The sequence below is a fragment of the Petaurus breviceps genome, unplaced genomic scaffold (assembly GCF_028583685.1).
Source record: "Petaurus breviceps papuanus isolate PSGF00001 unplaced genomic scaffold, PetGlider_PUasm1.0 90654, whole genome shotgun sequence".
Taxonomy (NCBI): Eukaryota; Metazoa; Chordata; class Mammalia; order Diprotodontia; family Petauridae; genus Petaurus; species Petaurus breviceps.
The window spans coordinates 5,628,334-5,651,884 of NW_027187301.1; the positions used below are offsets into that span (position 1 = coordinate 5,628,334).

Sequence of the window (23,551 nt, forward strand, 5' to 3'; positions counted from 1 at the left end):
ATGCAAGCTAAAAACAACCACATAAAAGAATCCTTCAAATAGCAAATAAGAGAGATGCAAATAAAAACTTCTTGGTACAGCTGACGAAAGAGGAAAACAGTCAATGCTAGAGGGCCTATGGAAGGCCCAGCATACAAATGATGTATTGTTGATGGAACTGTTGATTACCTAATCTAGAAATTTGGGATTATACTAAAAAAAAGTCACTAATGAACAGAGATACAAGGGACAGGAGGCATATATCTCAAGGATATCAAGGTCTCATATATACAAAAATGATAACAGTACTTTTGATAGTAAAGAATTAGACAGAAAGTAGGTTACCCATTGATAAAGGAATAGTTGAACAAACTGTGGTACATAAATACAACAGGATGCTATTATGCTATAAGAAACCATGAATAAGAAGAATTCAGAAAAACTCATAAAGATCTGTATGAAGTGATGCACAGCAAAACAAGCAGAAGCAGAACAATTTACACAAAGACCATAATAATGTAAATGAAAACAACACTAAAAGATGTAGAAGTCTGTTCAAAACATTATCCAATCTTGATTTCAGAGGACTGAAGAAGCATGCCTCCTACCTCTCTGCTGAAAGATGATGGACTATAGGTGCAGAGTTTTTCTTGACTGTCCTTATTTGTTAAAATAGAGGGGGGCAGGGGAGGGCTGATAGAGTCCCTGGGAGGTGACTGATATAAAAACAAGAGCATCAATAAAACATTGTTTTTAACCATTTAAAGGCATCAATATGATCTATTAAAAAAAAATAAAGCTTGTTTCCAAAGAGGTTTGGCATCACAAAACCTCCATCCTGATGAATGTGTTCAAATGCACAAAACAAAAGGATAGGTTTCCACATACAGCTCCATCTGGGTCAAACTGAGTTGTCTTGCAACTCTAGCAGCAATGCTATTAAAACAAAATTATAAAATCCAGGGTATTCTAGTTAATTTCTATAAAGACTCAGTAGACAGTATTTGCAAAAAAGTGAATAGCTGGGCTTTTTCTACTGTTCACCTTGTCTTTACAGAGAGCAAATGGTCAAAGGAACAAATTACAACTAAATTTAAAGCTGCCACTGTGCTTAAGTGGAAAGAAAGCTAGATTTGGAGTCACAGGGCATAGGTTAAAATCAGACTCTACCTCTAGCCTTCATGAACTTCAGCAGCTTCAGCTTTCTCATCTATAAAACAGGGGGTTGATTTAGATCTCTAAGGTTTATAGTATAAATCTACAAGTAAATGATGATTAGATTCAGTGAACTAATACAGCTTCAGGTCACCCAGACTTCATGAAGAATATCTGGTTTGTTCTTTCTGCCACTGGCTTCCAGGAAAGACGACTCCAGCCTAAATCAACCCTCATATTCCATTTTTGGGTAATAGTTTTTGTGATTATAGTTTTAAATGGCAAGAAATTTAGGAAAGGCGAGTGATACTTTACACAAATTTCAGGAGATTAAATTCATCAGAGTTAATAAATGATGTAGTTTAGAAAAAAGAATCCCATTATGGAATATCTCCTTGCTTAGAACTCATACTGTAGGGATCCCAGCTAGTGGTCTTGAAAATACATGAGCTCAGTCATAGAGTGTGGACAGATTAACACAAATCTATCATCACTCCTGAAAAAAAAAAATCACAACAAAAACACATGCACACTGACAGTAGATCAGTGGCATTATCTTAATTTATGAAGGAGAACATATTATAATGGTCTACTTCAAACCTCTCACCTTCTGCTTAACTGGTTAGGCCTCCTGAGAACTGGGATTGGTTTCCTCTGCATGTCATTTTGCCTCTGAAGGTTTGTCTTCCTTTTTAACATTGGATAATATCGCTGTATATTCTTTAAAAACAATAACAACAACAATCTGATTAACATGGTTTCCTACCTGTAGATAGAAGGTATTCTTCATTGGGGGAGAGAGAGGGTAACAAAAAAAAAGTGTAAGAGTTAGCATCAGAAACATGGGTTCAAGCCCCAGCTCTGACACAGTAACTATATGAGTAGTGAACATTATTAACTCCTTTGAGCTGTTTCCTTGTCTGTAAACTAGGGAGAATACTTAAGACTATCTCTATCCCCTAGAAGTTACTGAGGTAGCATTTTGTAAATCATAAGGTGACACAATTACTTATATTTCTGCCTTTTTTCCTCTCTAGAGAGAGCTCCCTGTGGGGGCCTAATTCACCTAACCTTTGTATTTTTCCCAGGGCCTTGGACAGGAGGCTGCCCAAAGATACCTTTCATAAATGTTGGATGAGCGAAATGATATGAATAGAAATGGGAGCTATTGCTGAAAAATGTTTAACTGAAAGTAGTATGGAGGGGTGGCTAGGTGGCGCATTGAGTAAAGCGCCAGCCCTGGAGTCAGGAGGTCCCAAGTTCAGTTCTGGCCTCAGACATTTAACACCAACACAAAAAAAACTAGCTGTGTAACCTTGGGCAAGTTACTTAACTCCAATTGCTCTCCAAAAGGCAAAAAAAAGAAAAAAAAAGAAAGTGGTATGGGGGCAACTCTATAACATTAGCTGAAACCAAGAGTCTTAGCAAAAACAAAAATGTAAACACATCTTGAAAAACGAAAATACTGTATATAAAGGTAGTACCTCTTCACGTAGAAATCTAACTTATAAGTCTACAATATACTTATACATAAGCTTAAAAACTGTCAGAAAATGTTTAATGCCCATAGTACAAATAGAATACGTCGTGTTAAATCTAAGTACAGATATTTTAAATGCAGATCTACACAATACACTTAACACCCTCTATTTGATTTTTTTATCTCAAAAGTTTGCTTCTTTATGTCTTTCTTATTTATACTATGCATTCCCTAGAGCACAGGTTCTTGACTACTTTTTGTGTTATGAAGTCCCCTTTGACAGTCTGGTAAAGCCTATGGAGCCCATCTCATAATAATATTTTAAAATGTAAAAATAAAGATTCATAGGATCACAGGGGAAACTAGTTACATTGAAATAGTAATCAAAATACAAAAAAACCCCAAACAAATAACAACAAAACAAGTTCATGGACCCCGAGTGAAGAACCCCTACTTGAGAGCAATGCATTTGTTCTAACATCCAGTATCAGCTGGACCCATGCTTTAATTTATTTGACTAATTTTATACTTATGATTTTTAAATACACTTAGTTTCTAAAAATAGAATACTTATCAAGTCTAGCTATTACACTTAAGTCAGAAAAAACACATTTATATAAATATATGAAATAAAGTGAGAAATCATGCATAAAAAGCACAATATTGAAAGAGTACTTCTAAGTTAAAAATAATATAATTTCAGTTTCTTGAGAAGTTGCCCTTAACTCCTGACTCTCACCACTCTGATCCATCCTGAACGCTGCTGCCAAGCTAAGCTTGTCACTCCCACTAAAAAACTTTCAGTGCTCCACTATAGATTGCACTATCAAATTTTAACCCCCCTTCTCATTCCCAAGGCTCTCCACAAATTTGTCTCAACTGAGCACAATATTGAAACAGTACTTCTAAGTTAAAAAATAATATAATTTTAGTTTCTTGAGAAGTTGCCCTTGAATCCTGACTCTCACCACTCTGATCCATCCTTAACACTGCTGCCAAGCTAAGCTTGTCACTCCCACTAAAAAACTTTCAGTGCTCCACTATAGATTGCACTATCAAATTTTAACCCCCCTTCTCATTCCCAAGGCTCTCCACAAATTTGTCTCAACTGAGCTGGATCTGAAGTCCAGCTTTGCTACTTATTAAATTGTGACCATGAGCAAAATCACCCAATTTCTCCAAACATGTTTCTTCATCTGCAAAATGAGGAGAGTGCACTACCTATTCAATCATATTTCACAACACAAGCTATATGACTAGTCTCTCTCATCCTCTTATTAACACACCATACTCACAGCTTCCATGTTCTCTTTGACCAGAATATTCCCCCTCAACCTACACAAACCCAACCTATTGGGTTGGGCATTCAAAAACATCAAGGCCTGGGGCGGCCAGGTGGCTCAGCGAATAAGAGCACTGGCCCTAGAGTCAGGATGACCTGGATCGAATCCCGGGCTCAGATACTCAGCACCACACCCAGAAATAATAACTGGCCATGTAACCTTGAGCAAGTTACTTAACCCCGATTGCTTAAAAAAAAAAAAATCAAGGCCTAGTTAAATTACCTAGCATATATTAAGAGCTACTATGTGCTAGGCACTATATTAAGAGCAGTAAATACAAGGAAAATGTGAAGGTGCTTGCATTATAACAGGCATATAGCATGTACAATAGATGTATTCAAGACTCATTATCAAGTGAACATGATGTAACTTTAGAAAGGAAAACACTAGGCAAATGAGGGGAAGCCAGAAAGAAGTTTCTTGCAGAAGGAAACACTTCAGCTGAGTCTTGAAAGTCATGGTTCCTAAAAGGTGAGAGTGGAAAGAAGCAATATTTCAAGTGAAAGGAACAATCAGAGCAAAGGCATAGCAATGGAAGATGGAGCATTGCATGTATGTAAGCGCATAGGACTAGACGGGGAGTGATATGTAAGAAGACTGATAAGACAGCAAGAGGCCAGGCTGCAGAAAGCTTTAAACGCCAAAGAGCAGAGTATATAGTTGATCCTAGACTTACCAGGAAGCCAGTGGAATTTACTAAGCTAGAGGAGTACAAGTGACATGGTCAGGGCGGCATTTTAGGAAAATCATTTTGGTAGCTATGGGCAAGATGAATTGGAGTAGGGAGGAACCTGAGGGAGCAAGACCAATCAGAAGGCTCCCGCATGAGTCCACTCAAGCGGCAAGTAGGGGGGTGGCTTTGTGAGTGGAGACAAGACACATACACAGGATGATATGGATAGAAGAACATAGCTTGACATCTGATTGGATACGTAGGGAGAACAAGAGGGAAGACACAAAAAATTACACAAGTTCATAAGCCTGGGTGACTGGAAGGAGAAAGAAAATGAGTTCAGTTTGAAATGTCTGTGGGACATGCAGTTTAAAATGCCAAATAAGCTACTGAGATTAGAACTTAGAATACTAAACTAGGGTTGGAGATGTAGAACTGAGAGTTATCGGCAAAAAGATAACAAACTGCAGGAGCGAAGGAGATCACCAAATGACAGAGAAGAGACAGCCAAGATGAGACCAGGAGAGAGCCTTGGCTAATGACCAAGATACAAGTGAAGGGCCAGCAATGGAAACTGAGGAGTCAAGATGGGTAGGGAAAAGAGAAAGCAGAGCCAACCCACAGGAAAGAGACAACATCCAGGGCAGTCATAAAATTCTGAACAGAATCAGGGATGAAGACTGAGAAGAGGCCATTACATGTGGTAATTAAGAGACTGGTGATAACTTTGGGGAGAATAGTTTAAGCTGAATGAAGTTAAGAGGGTTTAGGAGTAAGAGGAGAGGATGTAGATACATTTTTCAAAGCATTTAGTTAAGAACAGGAAGAGATAGAAGATATTATGTATGTATACACACACACACACACAGATGGATACACATAGATAAGTAAGCATTTTTTAATGCCACGGGAGACTTGGACCTTTTAGTATGTAGTAGGAAACGAACCCGCAGATAGATACTTGACTAGAGTGAGAGGGAATGGTAGTGTGGCAATTTACTGCAAAATATAGGACTTGGGACCACGAGTACATATAAATGAGTTGGCATTGTCAAGAAGAAAGGTCAAAAAGAATTGGAAATCAAGGGGATGTCCATTAATTGGGGAATGGCTAAACAAGTTGTGGCATGATGGAAAGGGATATCCACATCCAGAGAAAAAACTACAGTCTGAATGAAGATAGAAGCAAACGACTTGCTCTCACTTGCTCTATCTCTCTTTTGTGTTTTGTTTCATTCCTTCTTTCTCACTGTTCACTCCATTGGTTATAATTATTCTGTACAACTTGACTAATGTTTAACGTGAAGGTATTTGTAGAACCTATATCTGATTGCATGCTGCCATGGGGGGGGGGGGGCACGGGGGGGAGAAAAACTCAAAAGGATTGTAGAACTAAATGCTGTAAACAAAAAGTAAACAAATTAAAACTTAAAAAAAAGAGACAATGGGGGACAGCAAGGAAATGTGAGATGAAAAGGGTGAAGAAAGCAAGAGCTTGAAGTGAATGGCATTATTTGGTTAAGTATGAAGCAAAATACTAAATTCAGAGAGTAGAGAGAAAGGGGAAGTATGGGAGGTTTGGAGAGAGAAGAGAGTTTGGAAGTGCTAGGTGAGAGAATCAACTGGGGAATAGGACTATCTTGCTGCATGGAAGGACCACCTGAGATTAGGTAACATTTGCAGTGGACCCAGTCAGCATGATTGTGTGATTTACTCCAGTAGCATGTGAATAGAATCAGAATGTTCAAGTAATTCATGGCTGCGGTTTGGTAAGGTATGACTGGTAACATGACATGTGATCAAAGGATTCAAGACTACAACTACAGTGAAGATTCAGGAGGGCAGAGTATATAGGCAATAAGGAGAAATTGCATAATAAAAGGGTATGACTAGATAAAATAATTATCGAGTCCCTGAACATGGTTAAGTGTACACTTAGGAGTAATTCACAGAATTATCTCCTAAGGTTATTCACAATCAATGTGGAGAACCAGCATTAATAAAATAACAGTTCTTTTGAAGCACTTTAATATAAATTAAGATATTAGTCTTGTATACATCAATTCTAATTCAAATGAGGGGGGGAAGGGGAACACGGATGTGGAAGAAAGCGTTATTATTATTTTCATGATAGTACCATTATCCTACCTTCTCACTTAGAGGTGGTCGGCTGATAGGGTTTACTCCTTTACGAATCCCATTTGCTTTCCGAGCTGCCAGGCCAGTGATAACTCCATATGAACGTCTCTTTCCAGGGCCCATTCTTCCTCTTCGACCCAAACCATTTTTACCAAAACCTATTGAGATGAAATGACAGCAAGATAATTACTATACTGGAAAAAATACATTGGAAGCTGCTAAGGCCTAGAATATAAAAAGTCACTGAGACAGATCATTGCTAGGTTATCTTTCCCTCCCCTTTTTTAAAAGGACTTCGGAAATTCAAGGCCCTATTTAGAGTCCTCCCAGAATCTCAATGGAGAAGTTTCATAACTCCTGCTTTGTGTTCATAGGGATCTCTCAGTGTAAACTGCAGCTGTGTAAGACATTCTTTCTGATAGCCACTATAGCTACCCCTTCTACACTACAGGAGTTAGGGATGTGGGTTCCCATTTTTCCCTCTGCCCCAAACCTCCAGAAAATCTATGTACAATTTTTTTGGCCCTCCCTTTGTACCAGAGAAGTTTGAATTATGGTATTAAAAGATAAAATATATAAATATTATACAATACTATACACATATCTTATGCATTTCTGAGTTTCTCAACTTTTTTTGTGTCGTCTGCTGGCCTCAGGCATGTCATCTGATGCCTCTGCAAACCCCCCCCCCCCCCCCAAATTCCTATTTTACTTCTTATGCTGACCCATGATATATCAAAACCACAACGGGGAAAGTCACAATGTGGAAGGGATAACTGTGCTTAACTGCATCAAGGAAATTAAAGGTACAATATTCAAAAGATACATTTATAGAGAATAAAAGTCATCCTATAGAGGTCTCTGAAATTTCTTAAGACTACTTCATTCTGTCATGTTAGTCAAGTCTCCTAATCTTCTTACCCAAGTCTTATTTCTACTGTGGAGCTGCTATCTATTTCAAAGTAAATATGAAAAAATTACTAGGCAGTTTAGTATCTCTCCCTCCTCTCCCGCAGCCTTATATAGCAAACCTGGTTAAACCTCAGATATCACATTATCACTGTACTTAGCAGTTTCATCATGGCACACTTTATTTTTGGCTCTACTTTACCCTAAAGACCAAAAATATGCCCTGTTGCTCCTACTTGTACATATTCATCAATGTGTTAACTGCCAAGATATCCTTTAAAGCATTAATCTGCAGTACAGGACAGAGCCATATAGTACAGGCAGTAGTGAGAATATACCTCAGGGGCTCCCTGAACATCTCAGTCACTACACCCTTCATCTGGCTACATAAACTGGCCCACTTTTCTGTTCATACATTTCCACTGTGGAATATAAATAAATGAGTGAAAAAGCATTTAAGCCCTTGAGACATGCCAATCACAGGGCTAAGGGTTGTGGATATGAATAAAAAGGACACTGTTACCTACACTCAAGCTCACGTTCTAATGGGGGAAAGAGAATATGTAGAGAGAAGTTCAACTGCAGGGTGAACAGAAAAGCCCAGGTTGTTCATAAGGTACAATAGCTTGGCGAAGCAAGGCCCCTTCTAGTTCCAAATCCTAATTTTTTGACTTCTATAGGTACACAAATCTTTAGGATACATAACAGAGTGGATGGCAATGTCTGGGCATCTGGAGTGAGTAAGGCAGGGAAGATGGTAAGGACCAGTTCTTACTGGAAGGATTGTAGCTAATGACTTCTTGCTAATCCAAACAAGGTAAGAAGCTTATCTATACCACAGCCAGAGAGGTTGGAGTGTTGGTCAAGCCCACAACTTTTTTGAAGGAGTATACCTCAGAAAAAACAAAGTAAAGTAGGAAATCCCCACTGACACGGGGAGTAAGTAGTGAATAAAGCACTACAAAATGATAGAGAGTCAGGAAGATCTGGGGTGAAGTACCATTTCTCATACATTGGCTATGTAATCTTTAATATGAATCTTCTCAGGAGAGCAGGCAATTTTCAGTCACTTTAAATTGCAAAGTGGTAGATGAGAGGCTTTCCTCTTTAGGAGCTCCCTATACCAATGAAATCACAGGTCTAGCTAAAAACACAACAACCCTGTGAAGTAGGTGCTATTATTATTCCCATTTTACAGTTGAGAAAAATGCAAAAGATATTAAATAACTTTCCCAGTATGTAAAGAGACTAAACTTGAACCCAGGCCTTTCTGACTTGAAGCAATCTCTCTATTCATTATGCCTTCTCAATAAGTATATACACAACATATTCATGACCATTTTATATAGCACAAAGTATAATTTTGCTATTTCAGGACTTGAGGAATTTATAATGTATGATTTTCACTTTTAAAATACATTCTTGATCTTATTTTTTTATTTGATGGCAATTTCTTGAACAAGAACACACCCTTCTAATGGTTAAAGGGGAAATAATGCTTGTGGCTCTAGTAATACACTTCAGTAGGAAGGGAAATTGTTCACATTATGACAAAGATGCTGTAGGCAACCCACACCTACAAAAAAGGTTTTTTTCCATTAATAAGCCCCTATCATACTTCAGTTAGGCAACTTGTATAGAACCTTTTAGGAATGCACCTTTTGCATAAGGTACATCCACTAATTTGTACAATTAGCAAGACAGTCACACATTTTTACTGGCTGCACTTCAGACTAAAAATGTAAGCAGTTGGGGCAGCTAGGTGGCACAGTGAATAGAGCACGGGCCCTGGAGTAAGGAGGACCTGAGTTCAAATCTGACCTCAGACACTTGACACACTTACTAGCCATGTGACTTCGGGCAAGTCACTTAACCCCAATTGCCCTCCCAAAACAAAACCAAAAAAAAATGTAAGCAGTCACAAACAAAACGAGCCCCAAAAGTGTCTATGTGGATGTCTTGGTTAGTTTGCTCAACTAGTTCCTATTCTTTTTTTTTAAGAAAAAAGCTTTTTTACCCTGAAAGAAAAAAAAAAGCCAAGGGATGGCTCACTGAATAGAGGAAGAGGGAGATATATTTAGAAATGAATGTTGTGTGAAAACAAAAAGATGTTAATCATCTTTAAAGAAAAAAATAAGTTAAAGAAAAAAAGCTACCTAAAAGAACAAATCTGTCTTTAGTCTAATAGAATGAAATCAGAAAACACTGCTTTTCTTTTTGTGACCATAAAATAACAAACAGAAAGTGGATGCAGCATATACAACTGTTGGAAGGATAGTTGAGTGAACTGGCTATTTCAATCTTAACATAGCATTAATAGAAAGCATTAATTAGAAAGACAGGGCTCATCTCAGCAATACAAGGTTATAAGACAATTCCAAAGTACTCATGATGGGAAAGGCTATCCACATCCAAGAGAAAGATTTACGGAGTCTGAATGCAGACTGAAGCAAACTACTTGCTCTCTCTTTTTTGTTTTGTTCCTTCTTTCTCATTGTTCATTCCAGTGGTTATAATCCTTCTTTACAACTTGGCTAATGTTTAATGTCAAGGTATTAGTAGAACCTATAATGGATTGCAAGCTGCTATGGAGGGGGGGAGGGGAGAGAACAAGTGGGAGAAAATTTAGAACTCAAAAGCTCATGAAACAGAATGTTGTAAACTAAAAGGAAATTAATAAATAAATTTTAAAAAGCATTAATAGTATCAGAAGATTTCAGGTAAACATGGTAATATCAATCAATGGACCAAATATTCATCAAATATGGATATGGAATGCAACACACACACATATGTACATGCACAAGCATACAATTAGACTAGGTCATCTTGTCTGTTGATTTTGTAATGTTTTTCTTTGTTACAAGTGAAGATTCTATTGGGAATAAGAAGAATAAGGTCCCTTTCCAATTCCAATCCAAGATCACCCAATCTATGATACTATGGTTTGAAAAAAAAAAAAAAAAGCATTAACAAAACTTAACTTTGCTGAGATGCTCCTCCTGAATGTTTTTTCCAAATGTTTGCTTTTCCCCCAAATTTAATAACTACAATCTCAACTTCCTTCCAAGGCATAATAATATTACATCTATGAAACACTATACCATTTTCCAATTGCATTTATATCAAATTATATTTACAACAATCCATCATGGTACACATTAATCTTTCATTCTACAGATTTGAGAGAAGTGGAGCTCAAACAAATTGAACACTTGCACCAAATGGCTTGAATGTGAATGTAAGTGAATCAGGTTGTTTAAAATTATAAGAAAAAAAGATTTCAAATTTTAAGGGACCTTAGAGATTACTTAGTAGAAACCACTTCTTTTATATAAATGAGAAAACTGAAATCTAAAGAGGTTAGGTGACAGTAGCAGGATTTGAACTCACATCCTGTTTCCAGGTATGGCCCACTTTCCACAATATGCTACCTTCAAGTGCATTTCAAAATGAATTTCAAAAAGGGATAAAAATGTGCCTTTTAAAATCTAGTTATAGATGAAATAATGTGGTCCACTCAATACACAGTTGTTGTATAGTATGAAGCTGTGACAGAGTCCAATACTTATTCTGAAGAATATAAAATTATACTATCAAGTCAGTAAACCTTGCATAGCTTTTGGCCCAAAGATCTCAATAATGGGCACGTACCCCAAGGAGATCAAAGAGAGAATGCTTCCCCCAATATTAATAGCAGCACTCCTTAATAACAAAACTAAAGGCAGAGAGCTATGAAGTGGGGAATTAACGGAATCCACTGTAGTGTATTAACATAATGGCACATTACTGTACCATGTATGAGAAACAAGAAAAGAATGAAATTATATAAGACTTGTACAAAATGATGCTTAGTGAAATAAGCAGAACCAAGAAAACAATATGTGCACTGAAGATAATTAATGTAAATTAAAACAAAGCACTGGATTTGGAGTCAGAAGACTCAGAATCAAATCCCAGCTCTGCTATTTACTTCCTGTGTGACTCTGGGCAAGTCACTTACCCTCTCTGGACTTGGTTTCCTCATTTGTCAAATGAGGAGGTCAGACTATCTGGCCTGTAAAGTCCTTTCTAATGAAGCCTATAGTTCTAATGAGCCTATGAACTGAAGGCAAAGGGAGCCAAGCCCTACTTCATTGTAATCACTACAGGTATGGAGTTTTACACGTCATGTTAGATTTGGTAATAGAGTCCACTGGTTTTAATTGGGAGGAAGAGAATAAGCCTTTATGAAGTGCCTACTACATGCCACCATGCTATGCACTTCATAAGTATTATTTAATCTGATCTCCAACAACCTTGGGAGACAGGCGTTATGGTGACGCACATTTTACAGATGAGGAAACTGAGGCACACAATGGTTAAGCGACTCACCCAAGGTCACCCAGTTATTAAGTGTCTGAGGTCAAATTTGAACTCATGTTCTCCTGACTCCAGGCCCAGAACTCTATCCACTGCAACAACTAGCTGTTTTTCTTTAAGGAGGAATAATACGTATATCAAGAAATGAATGATATAAAAACAAAAGGTATCCACAAGACTTTAAAAACATAAACTAAGGAATATAGTATTTCAAATACATGCCTGGTTCCATAAACTCAGCATACTATCAAAATCACTGCATGACGAGTTTATTTATAAAACAAATCCTGAAACATAAATCACTGGGATTAAGTATTCAACTGCTATGGCTGAATTATCAGTCTTATTCTGACACATGGATTTACTTTTGGAGTTTACAAGATAGAACTCCAAGCCTCACTCATTTAAGCAATCTTTTAGGAATAATTGTGCACAAAATCATCAACCAGTAAGAATTCCATTCCGAACACTTACTTAATCATCTAGATATTCATTGGACATAGTATATAGTACTTTTTTTCCCCCTACTTAATTGCAGACTCTAACTTGTTCAATCCATCAATCATGCGCATTAATTTTTTTTCCAAATTGCATATAACTTGAGAATTTAAATTTTTTTAAAAAATTTTCTCTAAGTATGGAAAAGATGCATAGGTTCTCACACAGTTAATATGTCAATATTGTGATGAAGCTGCTAAATAAGTTAATACATTCAAAGCAGTAGTTTGAGAAAATGAAGGAAATCTGCAGTGGGTTTCTTCCATCTAAGACATCACAAAAGCTCTCTACATCTTCACCTATCCCTGCCTCCTGTTTTTTCTTAAGTGTACAGCTGACCATACCATTCTCCTAACACCAGTAGCTCCCCATTGCCTCTAGGATCAAATATAAACAGATTGATTTGGTTTTTAAAGACCAGCCCAATCTGGCCCCAGCCTTGCTTGCCATCCCCAATACATACTATACCAGGATTCTCTGGAGACCTCTCCAGTCTTCTCTCTGCTCCTCCCATTACATGTTGGATCTCCATGACTGTGTACCAGCCCATGCTCTATTCACTGCACTATCTAGTTACCCCTCAAATTCTTTATTGAAAAATAAAATAGGAGAAAAAAAGGAAAGAATACAATGTTTGGTCTGAAGACAAGAAGATTAAAAGGAGGTAAGAATGGGGCTATTATACAGAAAATGTTAAGAAGAATTAAAAAAAAATTCTAGATCTTAAAGGAAATTATTTTGGGGGCAGCGAAGTGGTGCAGTGAATAGAGTGCCAGCCCTGGAGTCAGGAGGATGTGAGTTCAAATCCAGCCTCAGACACTTAACACTTATTAGCTGTGTAACCTTGGGCAAGTCACTTAACCCCAACTGCCCTGCCTTCCTCCTCCAAAAAGCCACAAAACAACAACAAAAAGTTTCAGGCTAGACTAGAAAAACTGGTGAAAGCTAAAGAGATTTCACCTTAAAACAATGAAAGAACTTTCTATTCCACAGTGAAGTAGACTGTGCTGGTCAAGTAGAGAGTTCCCTCTACCTCAATGAAGATCAAGCATAGAGGCTCAGAGATTATCTAGTTCAACTCTTCTTTTTACAGAAGAAATGAAGGTCTAGAGAGGTTTAAGTGACTTGTGCAGAAGTATATTTAGCCAGTATGTGACCTGAAGGCCAACCTGGCCACCTTTCTTCCAAACTGCTGCCTCTGCAGGTACTATGGCAGACTCATTCATTATCTGCCAGGAAAGCTACACAAATGAATTTTTTTCATTAAACAGGAGTTGGAACCAAATGACTTCTAACATTCCTCCAGCTCTGAAATTCTGTCATTTTAAACACAGTTTATTTAGAAAACAATTATGATCATCTGAGTTGATCTGACGACTGACTGGTTTTGGCTGGGCTGTTTTTCCTCTGATTCTGTTTATTCATTGCTGGGGAGGAGGAGGGAGAAACATGTGAAAGTGTAAGTTATAGAAAATAAAAAGTTTTGATAAAAATTATTTTCATATAGAATGGTAGTTCAATAAAATTGATTGTTACACAATACACAGCAGTAAATGACCATAGTAATCTAGTATTTGATAAACCCAAAGAGCCAACCTTTTGGGACAAGAACTCACTATATAACAAAAAATTGCTGGGAAAACTGTTAAGTAATTTGGCAGAAATTAGATATAGACCAACATCTTACACCATCTACTAAGATGGACACATAATTTAGACATAAAGGGTAATATTAAGTAAATTAGGTGAGGAGGGATTATTTTACCTGTCAGATTTATGCAGAAGGGACAAATTTATGACCAAACCAGAGATAAGGAACATTACAGGAAATAAAATAAAATCAATTAATTTTCATTAAAACTTTAAAAATTTTGTACAAACAAAACTATTTGAATGCAGCCAAGATGAAAAGGAAGCAGAACTCGTGGCATCTCTCAAATATATAGAGAACTAAATCAAATTTAAAAGAATACAATTATTTGTATAATTGTACAATAATGCAATCATTATTCCCCAATGGTAATGGTCAAAGGATTTGGACAGGAAGTTTTGAGAGGAAGAAACCAAAGCTATCTATAGTCATATGAAAAAAATCCTCTAAATTATCCTTGATTAGAGAAAAACAAATTAAAATAACTCTGAGGTACCACCTCATACCTATCAGATTGGCTAATATGACAGAAAAGGAAAATGATAAATGTTGAAGGTGTAGCAGCAAGCACCCCAAGCGTCCTCAGGGTTTGCTGCCAATACAGGTTCTTAGATCTGCTTTGTTAAAAGGAAAGCAACTCAAAATGGGTTAACAAACTTACTTTAATCAGTCAGACATATATCGTTTACCTTGTTCAGGGGAAAAGGTCAGCACCCCGAACTTCAAAGTACACAGACAGAATTATCAAGACAGAAACAGATCTAGTAGACAGATTTCAAACTGTCCGAACATTACATCCATACCCAGTCAACATCTGGGTTTCTCAAAGCCGAGGGGGGGGGGGCCTCCAGACAACGGCTTCCCAGAATTCATATCAAATCCTCACATCAGGGCTTATATAGCCTTCTCCTGGCTCAGAGAATGTAACAACCTTTTGGACCCACTGGCCAATCAAAAAGTATCTACTGAAAAACAAGCCTCCCACCTCAGGCTCCAGGTGCACTTTAGCCTAGGGGCAGGGAAGATCTTTAAATTTACATTCTTATTACAGAAGGGGAGGTGGAAAAATTGGGACATTAATGCACTATTGGTGGAGTTGTGAACTGATCCAGCAATTCTACAAAGCAATTTAGAACTATGCCCACAGGGTAATAAAATTGTGCACAGCTCTTGATCAAGCAATACCACTACTAAGTCTGTATCCTAAAAAGATTAAAAAAAAAAGACCTACACATACAAAAATATTTATAGCAGCTTTTTTGTGGTAACCAAAAACTGGAAATATAAAAGGTGCCCATCAATTGGGAAATGGCTAAACAAGTTGTGGTATGATTGTGAGAGGATACTATTCTTCTATAAGAAATGATAAGGAGGATGATTTCAAAAAAATATGGGAAGACATATTAACTGATACAAAATGAAGTGAGCCGAACCAGGAGAACACTGTATACAAGAAAAGCAATACTGTACAATGATCAACTGTGAAGTACTTAGCTATTCTCAGCAATACAATGATTCAAGATAATTTAGGAGTACTAAGTACTGAAGAAAAATGCTATCTACCTCTAAGAGAAAGAACTGATAAAGAGTCTGAATGAAGATCAAAACATACTTCAAAAAAACCCACTTTTATTTTTCTTACTGCGCTGTTGTTTTGGTCTGTGTTTTCTTTTGCCACATGGCTAATACAGAAATATATTTTGCATCAATTAAAAGTGATTTACTGGGGGCAGATGGATGGTGTAGTGGATAGAGCATTGGTCCTGGAGTCAGGAGGACCAGAGCTCAAATCTAGCTTCAGACACTTGGTGCTTACTGTGTGACCCTTGAGACAAGTCACTTAACCCCAATGGCCTTGTAAAAAAAAAAGTGATTTATTGTATATGGAAACTGAACTCTTAAGACTTAAGATGGCAGGCTTCTTTTAATTAAGGTGTTTCAATAAGGGGACTAATTTTCTGAACTTAATTTAGAGAGAAGACTGAATTTCTGTGCCTGTGAATTTTTTAAATGATAAATTTTAAATGATTTTTAAAAATACTGACATACCCCAAAGGTACTTTTGAGAAAGCCGTAAGAGGAGAACACACTTTTGCAAATGTTATTTCACAGCGAACTACCCAAATGAAGATCACATGCTTGTCTGAAACAAAAACCTACACTTTGAACACCAATATTCTTCCAGGGATGCTGCACAATGTTGGAATGCCAGCATTCAAAAAAGGAAAGGGTTACCCAAAAGACAGTCACCAGAGGCAAGAACAAGCTCTAACTTATTACAAATATGGAACTAGACAGGAGTATCAGTGTAAAGGGTGTCATTAAAAATATATGACTAGAAACAAATAATGGGTCAATCATAAAATGAAAGTAAAAGAAAACTGGACAGTCCATGTGTTCCACTGGTATCCACAAACAGCAAGGGAACTATAAAAAGCCTCCCAAGACACTGGGTAGAATCCCTAAGGAAGATTTACAAAAGGACTTTGATAGAACAGACAAATGGATGTCATAGATCTATCTCAATATGCATCACATAGAGTGTATCCATAGCAAAAAAGGTCATAGATTAACCGACAACTGCTGCTATTCAACCTTTACTTCAATGTTCCAATGGCAAGATAGTCAACATATAAACACCTTATATCAAACACTGAAGTCATTGTAAAACAGAATTATTATTAAAAAAAATTAATTTTTTCAGGGTAAAAAGCCTTAAAAAATTAATTTCAAAAAATTTAGCACTACTAATTTCTGTTGGAAATACCTATGGGCTAGATTGATATTATCATCTTTTTCTCTCTCAATAGAATATTAAACTTTACACCAGAGGTGGGGAACCTTTGGCCTCAAGGCCACATGTAGCTTTTATGGATTCTGGTATTCCATGACTTTTCATTGTGCAACATCCCTGGAAGAATACTGGTGTTAAAAGTGTGGCCCTTTGACTGAATCCAAATTTCACAAACAAATCCTTTTTAAGGGCATTTGTTCAGTGAAGTTTGGATTTAGTCAAAGGGCCACACTTGAGGACCAGGCTTGCACAACATATCACCTGCGTGTCACCTGTGGATTGCAGGAAGGATTTTGCATGACCCAGAGAAAAATGTAGAGGATGTAAAATAGGCCTGCACAAAATATTGCCTGAGGGCTGCATGTTATACAGGCTTGACGTAGATGCATTGAGGCATCAGGTTCCTCACACCTGTATTACACCATTCACTTTTTAAAATTCTACTAACAAGGTTTTTCTTGTTTTTTTTTTAATACTCATTCCTATGATACCTGCTATTTTTCTATTTCCTCTTTCCTGTCTATTGATATATCCCTATTGATATATCAAGCTACTGTTAATCAAAACTCAAATGTTCAATTTGCAAATTTCATTATAGTGCAAATATATGACAAGCAAAGTCTACTAAAATTACTCTAAGTTTCCTTCAAGTAACAACCACTACACCATTATAAAGGAAAATTTTCAAGTACATGAACACCATCTAAACATGTAGGAGATAAGAAAGCATGATTCTTCTTAAAGATAATAGGAAGTCAAAACAACAAAACCTACATTTTTATAATTGCTCCACCAGTCTAAAAGGAATTTTCTGTTGCCCAGCAACCTTGGAAGTATGTGATCTCCTTAGTGATTTCTCAACTCTAGGTTCAGAGCTTAAACCTTAAGGGACAAATAAGGACACTCTAGGAACGTCATCAGTTTTGCTAAGCACCACATTAGAAATTTCTTTTCATAACTTTAATTAATATCCACTCAAGAAAACAAGAAAAAGTTAACTTGTCATCCAATAATCTACATTAGAGGTATAAAATTCATATAGAAACAGATCTCCACCTTGTTAAACATTTCCCAATTACATTTTAAAATCTGGTTCCAGTCTCACTGAGGAGCTTCGCAGGCCTTGAGTTTGACACATCTGATCTATGTGACTAAATGACCAATAGGCTTTCTATGTGCAATGGTCAAAAATAACATGCTGACATACTGATACATCTGAAATAACTTCAAAGTGTTAGTCACATGCCCCAAATACACTAATTTACCCAGTTTTTATCTTTACAATTTTACATGCACATTGTAATTACTTTCTACCTTCTTAAGTTTTGCAATTGCTTTTGATTAAAAATGGAAGGGAGGGGTGGCTAGGTGGTGCAATGCATTGAGCACTGGCCCTGGAGTCAGGAGGACCTGAGTTCAAATGTGGCCTCAAGACACCTTACACTTACCAGCCATGTGACCTTGGGCAAGTCACTTAACCCCAATTGCCTCCCCCCCCAAAAGAAAAAAAAAGGGAACGAGCATTTATTAGCCACTTATGTACTAGGCTGAGCACTTTATAAATGCTATCTCATTTAAAAGCAGTAAAACTCTTTATCAGTAGATTTTCCCTTCTTATAAGTGGCATATAGTAGAAAAATACTGTGCTTATGAGTCAAAAGCTTGAGACTGTATCCCAGCTATGTGACCTTGGAAAGATAATCACTTTTCCTTTCCAGTCCACAATTTCCTCACTCATAAAATGAGGATGTTAGACTAGATGATACTGAAGATTCTTTCTGGCACTAAATTTGGTGATTTGGGCATTATTTATTTCCCCCAATAAACTTAAGAAATGAATTTCTGTATCCTCTAGAAAAAGCTGTTGTCATTTTATTTTCTGTATAAAAGAACTTTTATAAAAGTTCTTTTATATGATAAAAGTTTTTGTATGATAACTGACAATTTCAATTAAAAATTGTTTTTTGCATCATTACCAAATACATCCCTCTCTCCAGTCCCTACCAAAGTGTCCAAGTATTTTTACAGAAAAAAAAAATGAAAAAAGAAGGAAAAAAAGCAGTTGAAAAACATATCAATTGAGTTTCACAATGCTCCACACCCCACAGTTATTTGCAAATACACCCACATTTGCAAAGAAAGGGAAGTATATTTTTTCACTTTTTGAGTCTGATAATTATAATTAAAGTATTCAAATAAATTTTTATTTCATTATTTATTATATTTACATTTATTTTTTATCCTATTAAATTTTTATTTACTTTATTAAAGTTTTAGGTTTTTTGTTCTTTCTATATACACTGTTATAGATATGTATATTGTTTTCCTGGTCCTACTTACTTCATTCTGCATCTGTTCCTAAATATTCCCAGGATTTGACAAATTCTTTATGTTCATAGTTCCTTAAGAAACAATACCATATTTATGTCTTACAAGTTGTATGACCATTTCTCTATCAGCTGTTATCTCTCATTTTGTGGTGCTATATTTTTGTGCAGGTGGAACCTTTCTATCTCTTACTACCTTGAAGCATAAATCTAGTAGTAGGATCTATAAGTCAAAGGGAAAGAACATTTTAACAACTTTTTAAAAGTATAATTCCAATACCAATTTTTATTAAATTCCAAAAGGAGTTAAGAGTTTAGAATTTGTAAAGGAAATCAGTTTCTTTTCAAGACTTACCAGTCTGCTGTTGTAGTCCCCATCTGGCTACTCTCATCCTGAATTGACGGGCACCGGTATGTTTAAGTCTTCTATTTAATTTTGGAAAATTCTGCTTTCTTTCTTCCTTCTTATTCAATTTGATGATATCATCTGTGTGAGAGGGAGATAGAAATCATGTAAGTTTTGGTGGCGCCAAGATGGCGGAGTAGAAGCACGACCTTCCCCCGGCTCCGGCTTCCACCCTCCCCAATCCATGTAAAAAGGGGGCTCTAAACAAACTTTGGAGCTGCAGAACCCACAAAATGACACAGAGAAGCTAACGTCCCGCTGAGGACAGGCCGGCAGGAATCGGCCAGCGCAAAGCTCTGGGAGCCGAGCCCAGCCCCACGCCGAGGCTTTAGCCCCAGGGCGGGACTGACCAGCCGCCTGCCAGGGGGACTCCAGATCAGCAGCAGCTGTGGCCGTTTCCAGATTTATCAATACATAAATGCAAAGGACAAGGTGAGAGGCCAGTGCAGTCTGGACTTTGGGACCCAGTAAGTGGGAGTGCGTGGCTTTTACCCCCGGGGCGAGAAACCGCTGAGACACCAGCACAGCCAGCGCCACGTGGCGGCTTCAGCTCCTGGCCTGCAGAGTGTAGGGGGACCAAGCACCAGTCTGAGGGGTAATCGCTCTTGCTTTAACCTGCTTGGATCTGGATTGCAGTCTAGGGTGGAGGTCCTGGGGTGTGTGTCCAGCTTGCCAGAGCTTGTGGAGACCTCAGAGAGGGCACCCATCTAATACCTCCGGCAGCTGAGAAAACCCCAGCGTTTGGGACGAAAAATCCCCTGTCTTCTGGTGGCAGAGTCCTACTGTGGCAAAAAGCCCAAAAGTCAAATAATTGAGTGGCAAAATGAGCAGGCAAAGGAAACAAAGCAGACAGAAGAATCCAACATTAGACTCCTATTTTGGGGACAAGAAGGAGCAAGGCATGGAACAGGAGGAAGACAGTGAAGTCAGAACTCCTGCACCAAAAGCTTCAAAGGAAAATACAAGCTGGTTACAGGTTACCTTAAGAAGCAGATAAGAGAAGTGGAGGAAAAATTGGGAAGAGAAATGAGAACAATGCAAGAAAATTATGAAATGAGAGTCAACAGCCTGACTGAAGAAAATCATACCTTAAAAAACAGACTGATTCAAATGGCTCAAAAAGGCAATGAGGAGAAGAATGCCTTAAAAAGTCCAATTTGCCAGATGGAAAAAGAATCTCAAAAGCTCACTGAGGAGAATCATTGCTTCAGAATTAGATTGGAGCAAATGGAAGCTAATGAATTTATGAGAAATCAAGATGCTGTTAAACAGATCCAAACAAATGAAAGAATAGAAGGCAATGTGAAATATCTCATGGGAAAAAGCATTGATCTGGAAAATAGATCCAGGAGAGATAATTTAAAAATTATTGGACTGCCTGAAAGCCATGACCAAAGTAAGAACCTAGAAAGCATCCTCCAGGAAGTTCTCAAAGAAAACTGCCCTGATGTTTTCGAACCAGAGGGCAAAATAGAGGTTGAAAGAATCCACCGATCACCTCCTGAAAAAGATCCCAAAAAGAAAACTCCTAGGAATATTATAGCCAGGTTCCGGAATTCCCAGATTAAGGAGAGAATATTACAAGCCGCCAGGAAGAAACAATTTGAATATTGTGGAAACACAATCAGGATAACCCAGGACCTGGCAGCTTCTACACTGAGGAATCGAAAGGGCTTGGAATGTGATATTCCGGAGGTCAAAGGAGCTAGGATTAAAACCAAGAGTCACCTACCCAGCAAAACTGAGTATTATGTTTCAGGGGAAAATATGGTCATTTAGTGGAATAGAGGACTTTCAAGCATTCTCGCTGAAAAAACCAGAGTTGAATAGAAAATTTGACATTCAGATACGAGAAGCATGAGAAAGTAAACAGGGAAAAGAAATCATAAGGAACTTATCAAAGTTGAACTATTAACATTCCTACATGGAAAAATATGAATACATATGTGAATGTGTGTATATACGTTTACAGGTATACATAGATAGAGGGCATGGGACCAATTTAACAGGAAGGGATGATACTTAAAAGGTGAAATTAAGAGGTGAGAGGAATGTAATGAGAGGAGATGGGGAGAGACAGATTGGGGCAAACTATCTCATACAGAAGAGGCAAGGGAAAATGGTTACAATGGAGGAGAAGAATAGGAAGGCAAAAGGGAATGGGTCAACCTTATTCCTACTGAATCTGGCTTGAGGAGGGAGGGAAATACACACTAAATAGGGGATCTCACCCTCCAGGAGAATAGGGGGGGAAGGGGATGAGAGGGGGATGATTGAAGTGAGGGCAGGCTGGGGGTGAGGGAAGTTGGAAGCACCCACTTTTGAAAAGGGACAGGATCAAAGTAGAGAATAGAACAAGTCCCAGGTGGGATAGGAGGGAGGGAAATATAGTCAGTCTTTTACAATGTATCTACTATGTTATTGTTTTGCATTAGCCGCACATGTACAACCTATACTGAACTGCTTGTCTCCCCAGTGGGGGTGGGTGGCAGGGGGGGAAGGGAATGAATCTGGAATTGAAAGTTTTAAAATCAAATATATATATATATATGTGTGTGTGTGTATACATATATATACACACTATTATTAATACCATCTTACATGTAATTAAGAAATAAGATATACAGGCACTGAGGCATAGAGATCCACTGGAAAAGTCGAAAAGGGTATGGGAGAAAATATGGGAGAGAGCAGATTGGAGGTGGGTGAGAGCAGTCCTGTGGGACTGCTGTTTTGGGGGGATGGGTGGGGGAAAAACGGGGAGAAAATTTTAACTCAAAATCTGGCGGGAACAAATGATGTAAATCAGAAGTTAATAAAGCATTTAAAAAAAAAAGAAATCATGTAAGTTTTAATTTAAGGGTTAATTACTTAAAGATCACTAGCTGGGTCTTAGATAAAACTATTCTCTCCTTCCTTCTACTACTCATCCAAGATGAGTAAGGTAAGGGAAAAAGAGGTAAGACTCAAAATTCATTTATTCCATTCCTTTCTTACAGCTTAGAAAAAAGTTCTGGTAGGCAAAAGATATTGAAATCAATGACTGTAAAGTTTACTGATAATGTATAAATTCCAATTACACATATTGTGTCCCTTTCTTATACCCACCTCACACCAGAGCTAGTGACTAAGACAGTTATCCTTCAAATATTACTTTCATTTCCTCTGTCTTTCTATATTCTTCTATATTATATTTTATATATACTATTCTATATTCCTCACTGTAACTGCCCACTTAGGCAGCTAAGTGGTGCAGTGGATGGAACAAAGGGCCTGGAGTCAGAAAGACCTGAGTGTGAATACAGCCTTAGACACTTAATAAATGTGGGATCCTAGACAAGTCACTTAACCTGTCTCATTGCCTCAACTGAAAAATGGGGATAAATAAGATATTTGTAAAACACATAGTACAATGCCTAGCATATAGTAGGTCCTTAATAAATGCTTGTTTCCTTCCTTCCTTTCTACCTGGTTAAGATGAACACTTTATAATTTTATAGAACCTTAAGCAATTAACATGGTTTCTATTTTTATTAAAATGGGTGTTTAAAAACAATTGAATTAAATCCTACACTGCAAAATTCAAGTGAAGTATACGGTCCTTAATTTCTTAAAATTTTCATCATCTATGTTATCTTGCAAATTTAAGCTCAACAGTAATCTCAAATTCCTTTCCCCAGAGGAATGTTGGTATAAACTGTCTATGTCTTAGAGTTAATTGGTTGCCTACTCAAACTTAACTGTTTAGATTTAAAAAATCATCAGATTACACTTTAAGATTAAAATATTCAATTTAAGTGTAAGAAACACACAAATACAGGGAAACATGAAACAG

General features: G+C 37.4%; 1 protein-coding gene across 3 annotated transcripts in view; it reads right to left on the minus strand.

Annotated features, from left to right (window-relative positions):
* The window catches only part of FYTTD1 (forty-two-three domain containing 1), a 43,388-nt gene that overhangs the window by 14,840 nt on the left and 4,997 nt on the right, over window positions 1–23,551 (minus strand). For all 3 annotated transcript variants that reach the window (XM_069064998.1, XM_069064997.1, XM_069064999.1), the window contains exons 2-4: window positions 19,666–19,797; window positions 6,779–6,927; window positions 1,742–1,854 (exon numbers count right to left, since the gene is read on the minus strand). In XM_069064998.1, the coding sequence (XP_068921099.1) occupies window positions 1,742–1,854; window positions 6,779–6,927; window positions 19,666–19,797 (394 nt within the window). The remainder of the gene's footprint in view (window positions 1–1,741; window positions 1,855–6,778; window positions 6,928–19,665; window positions 19,798–23,551) is intronic.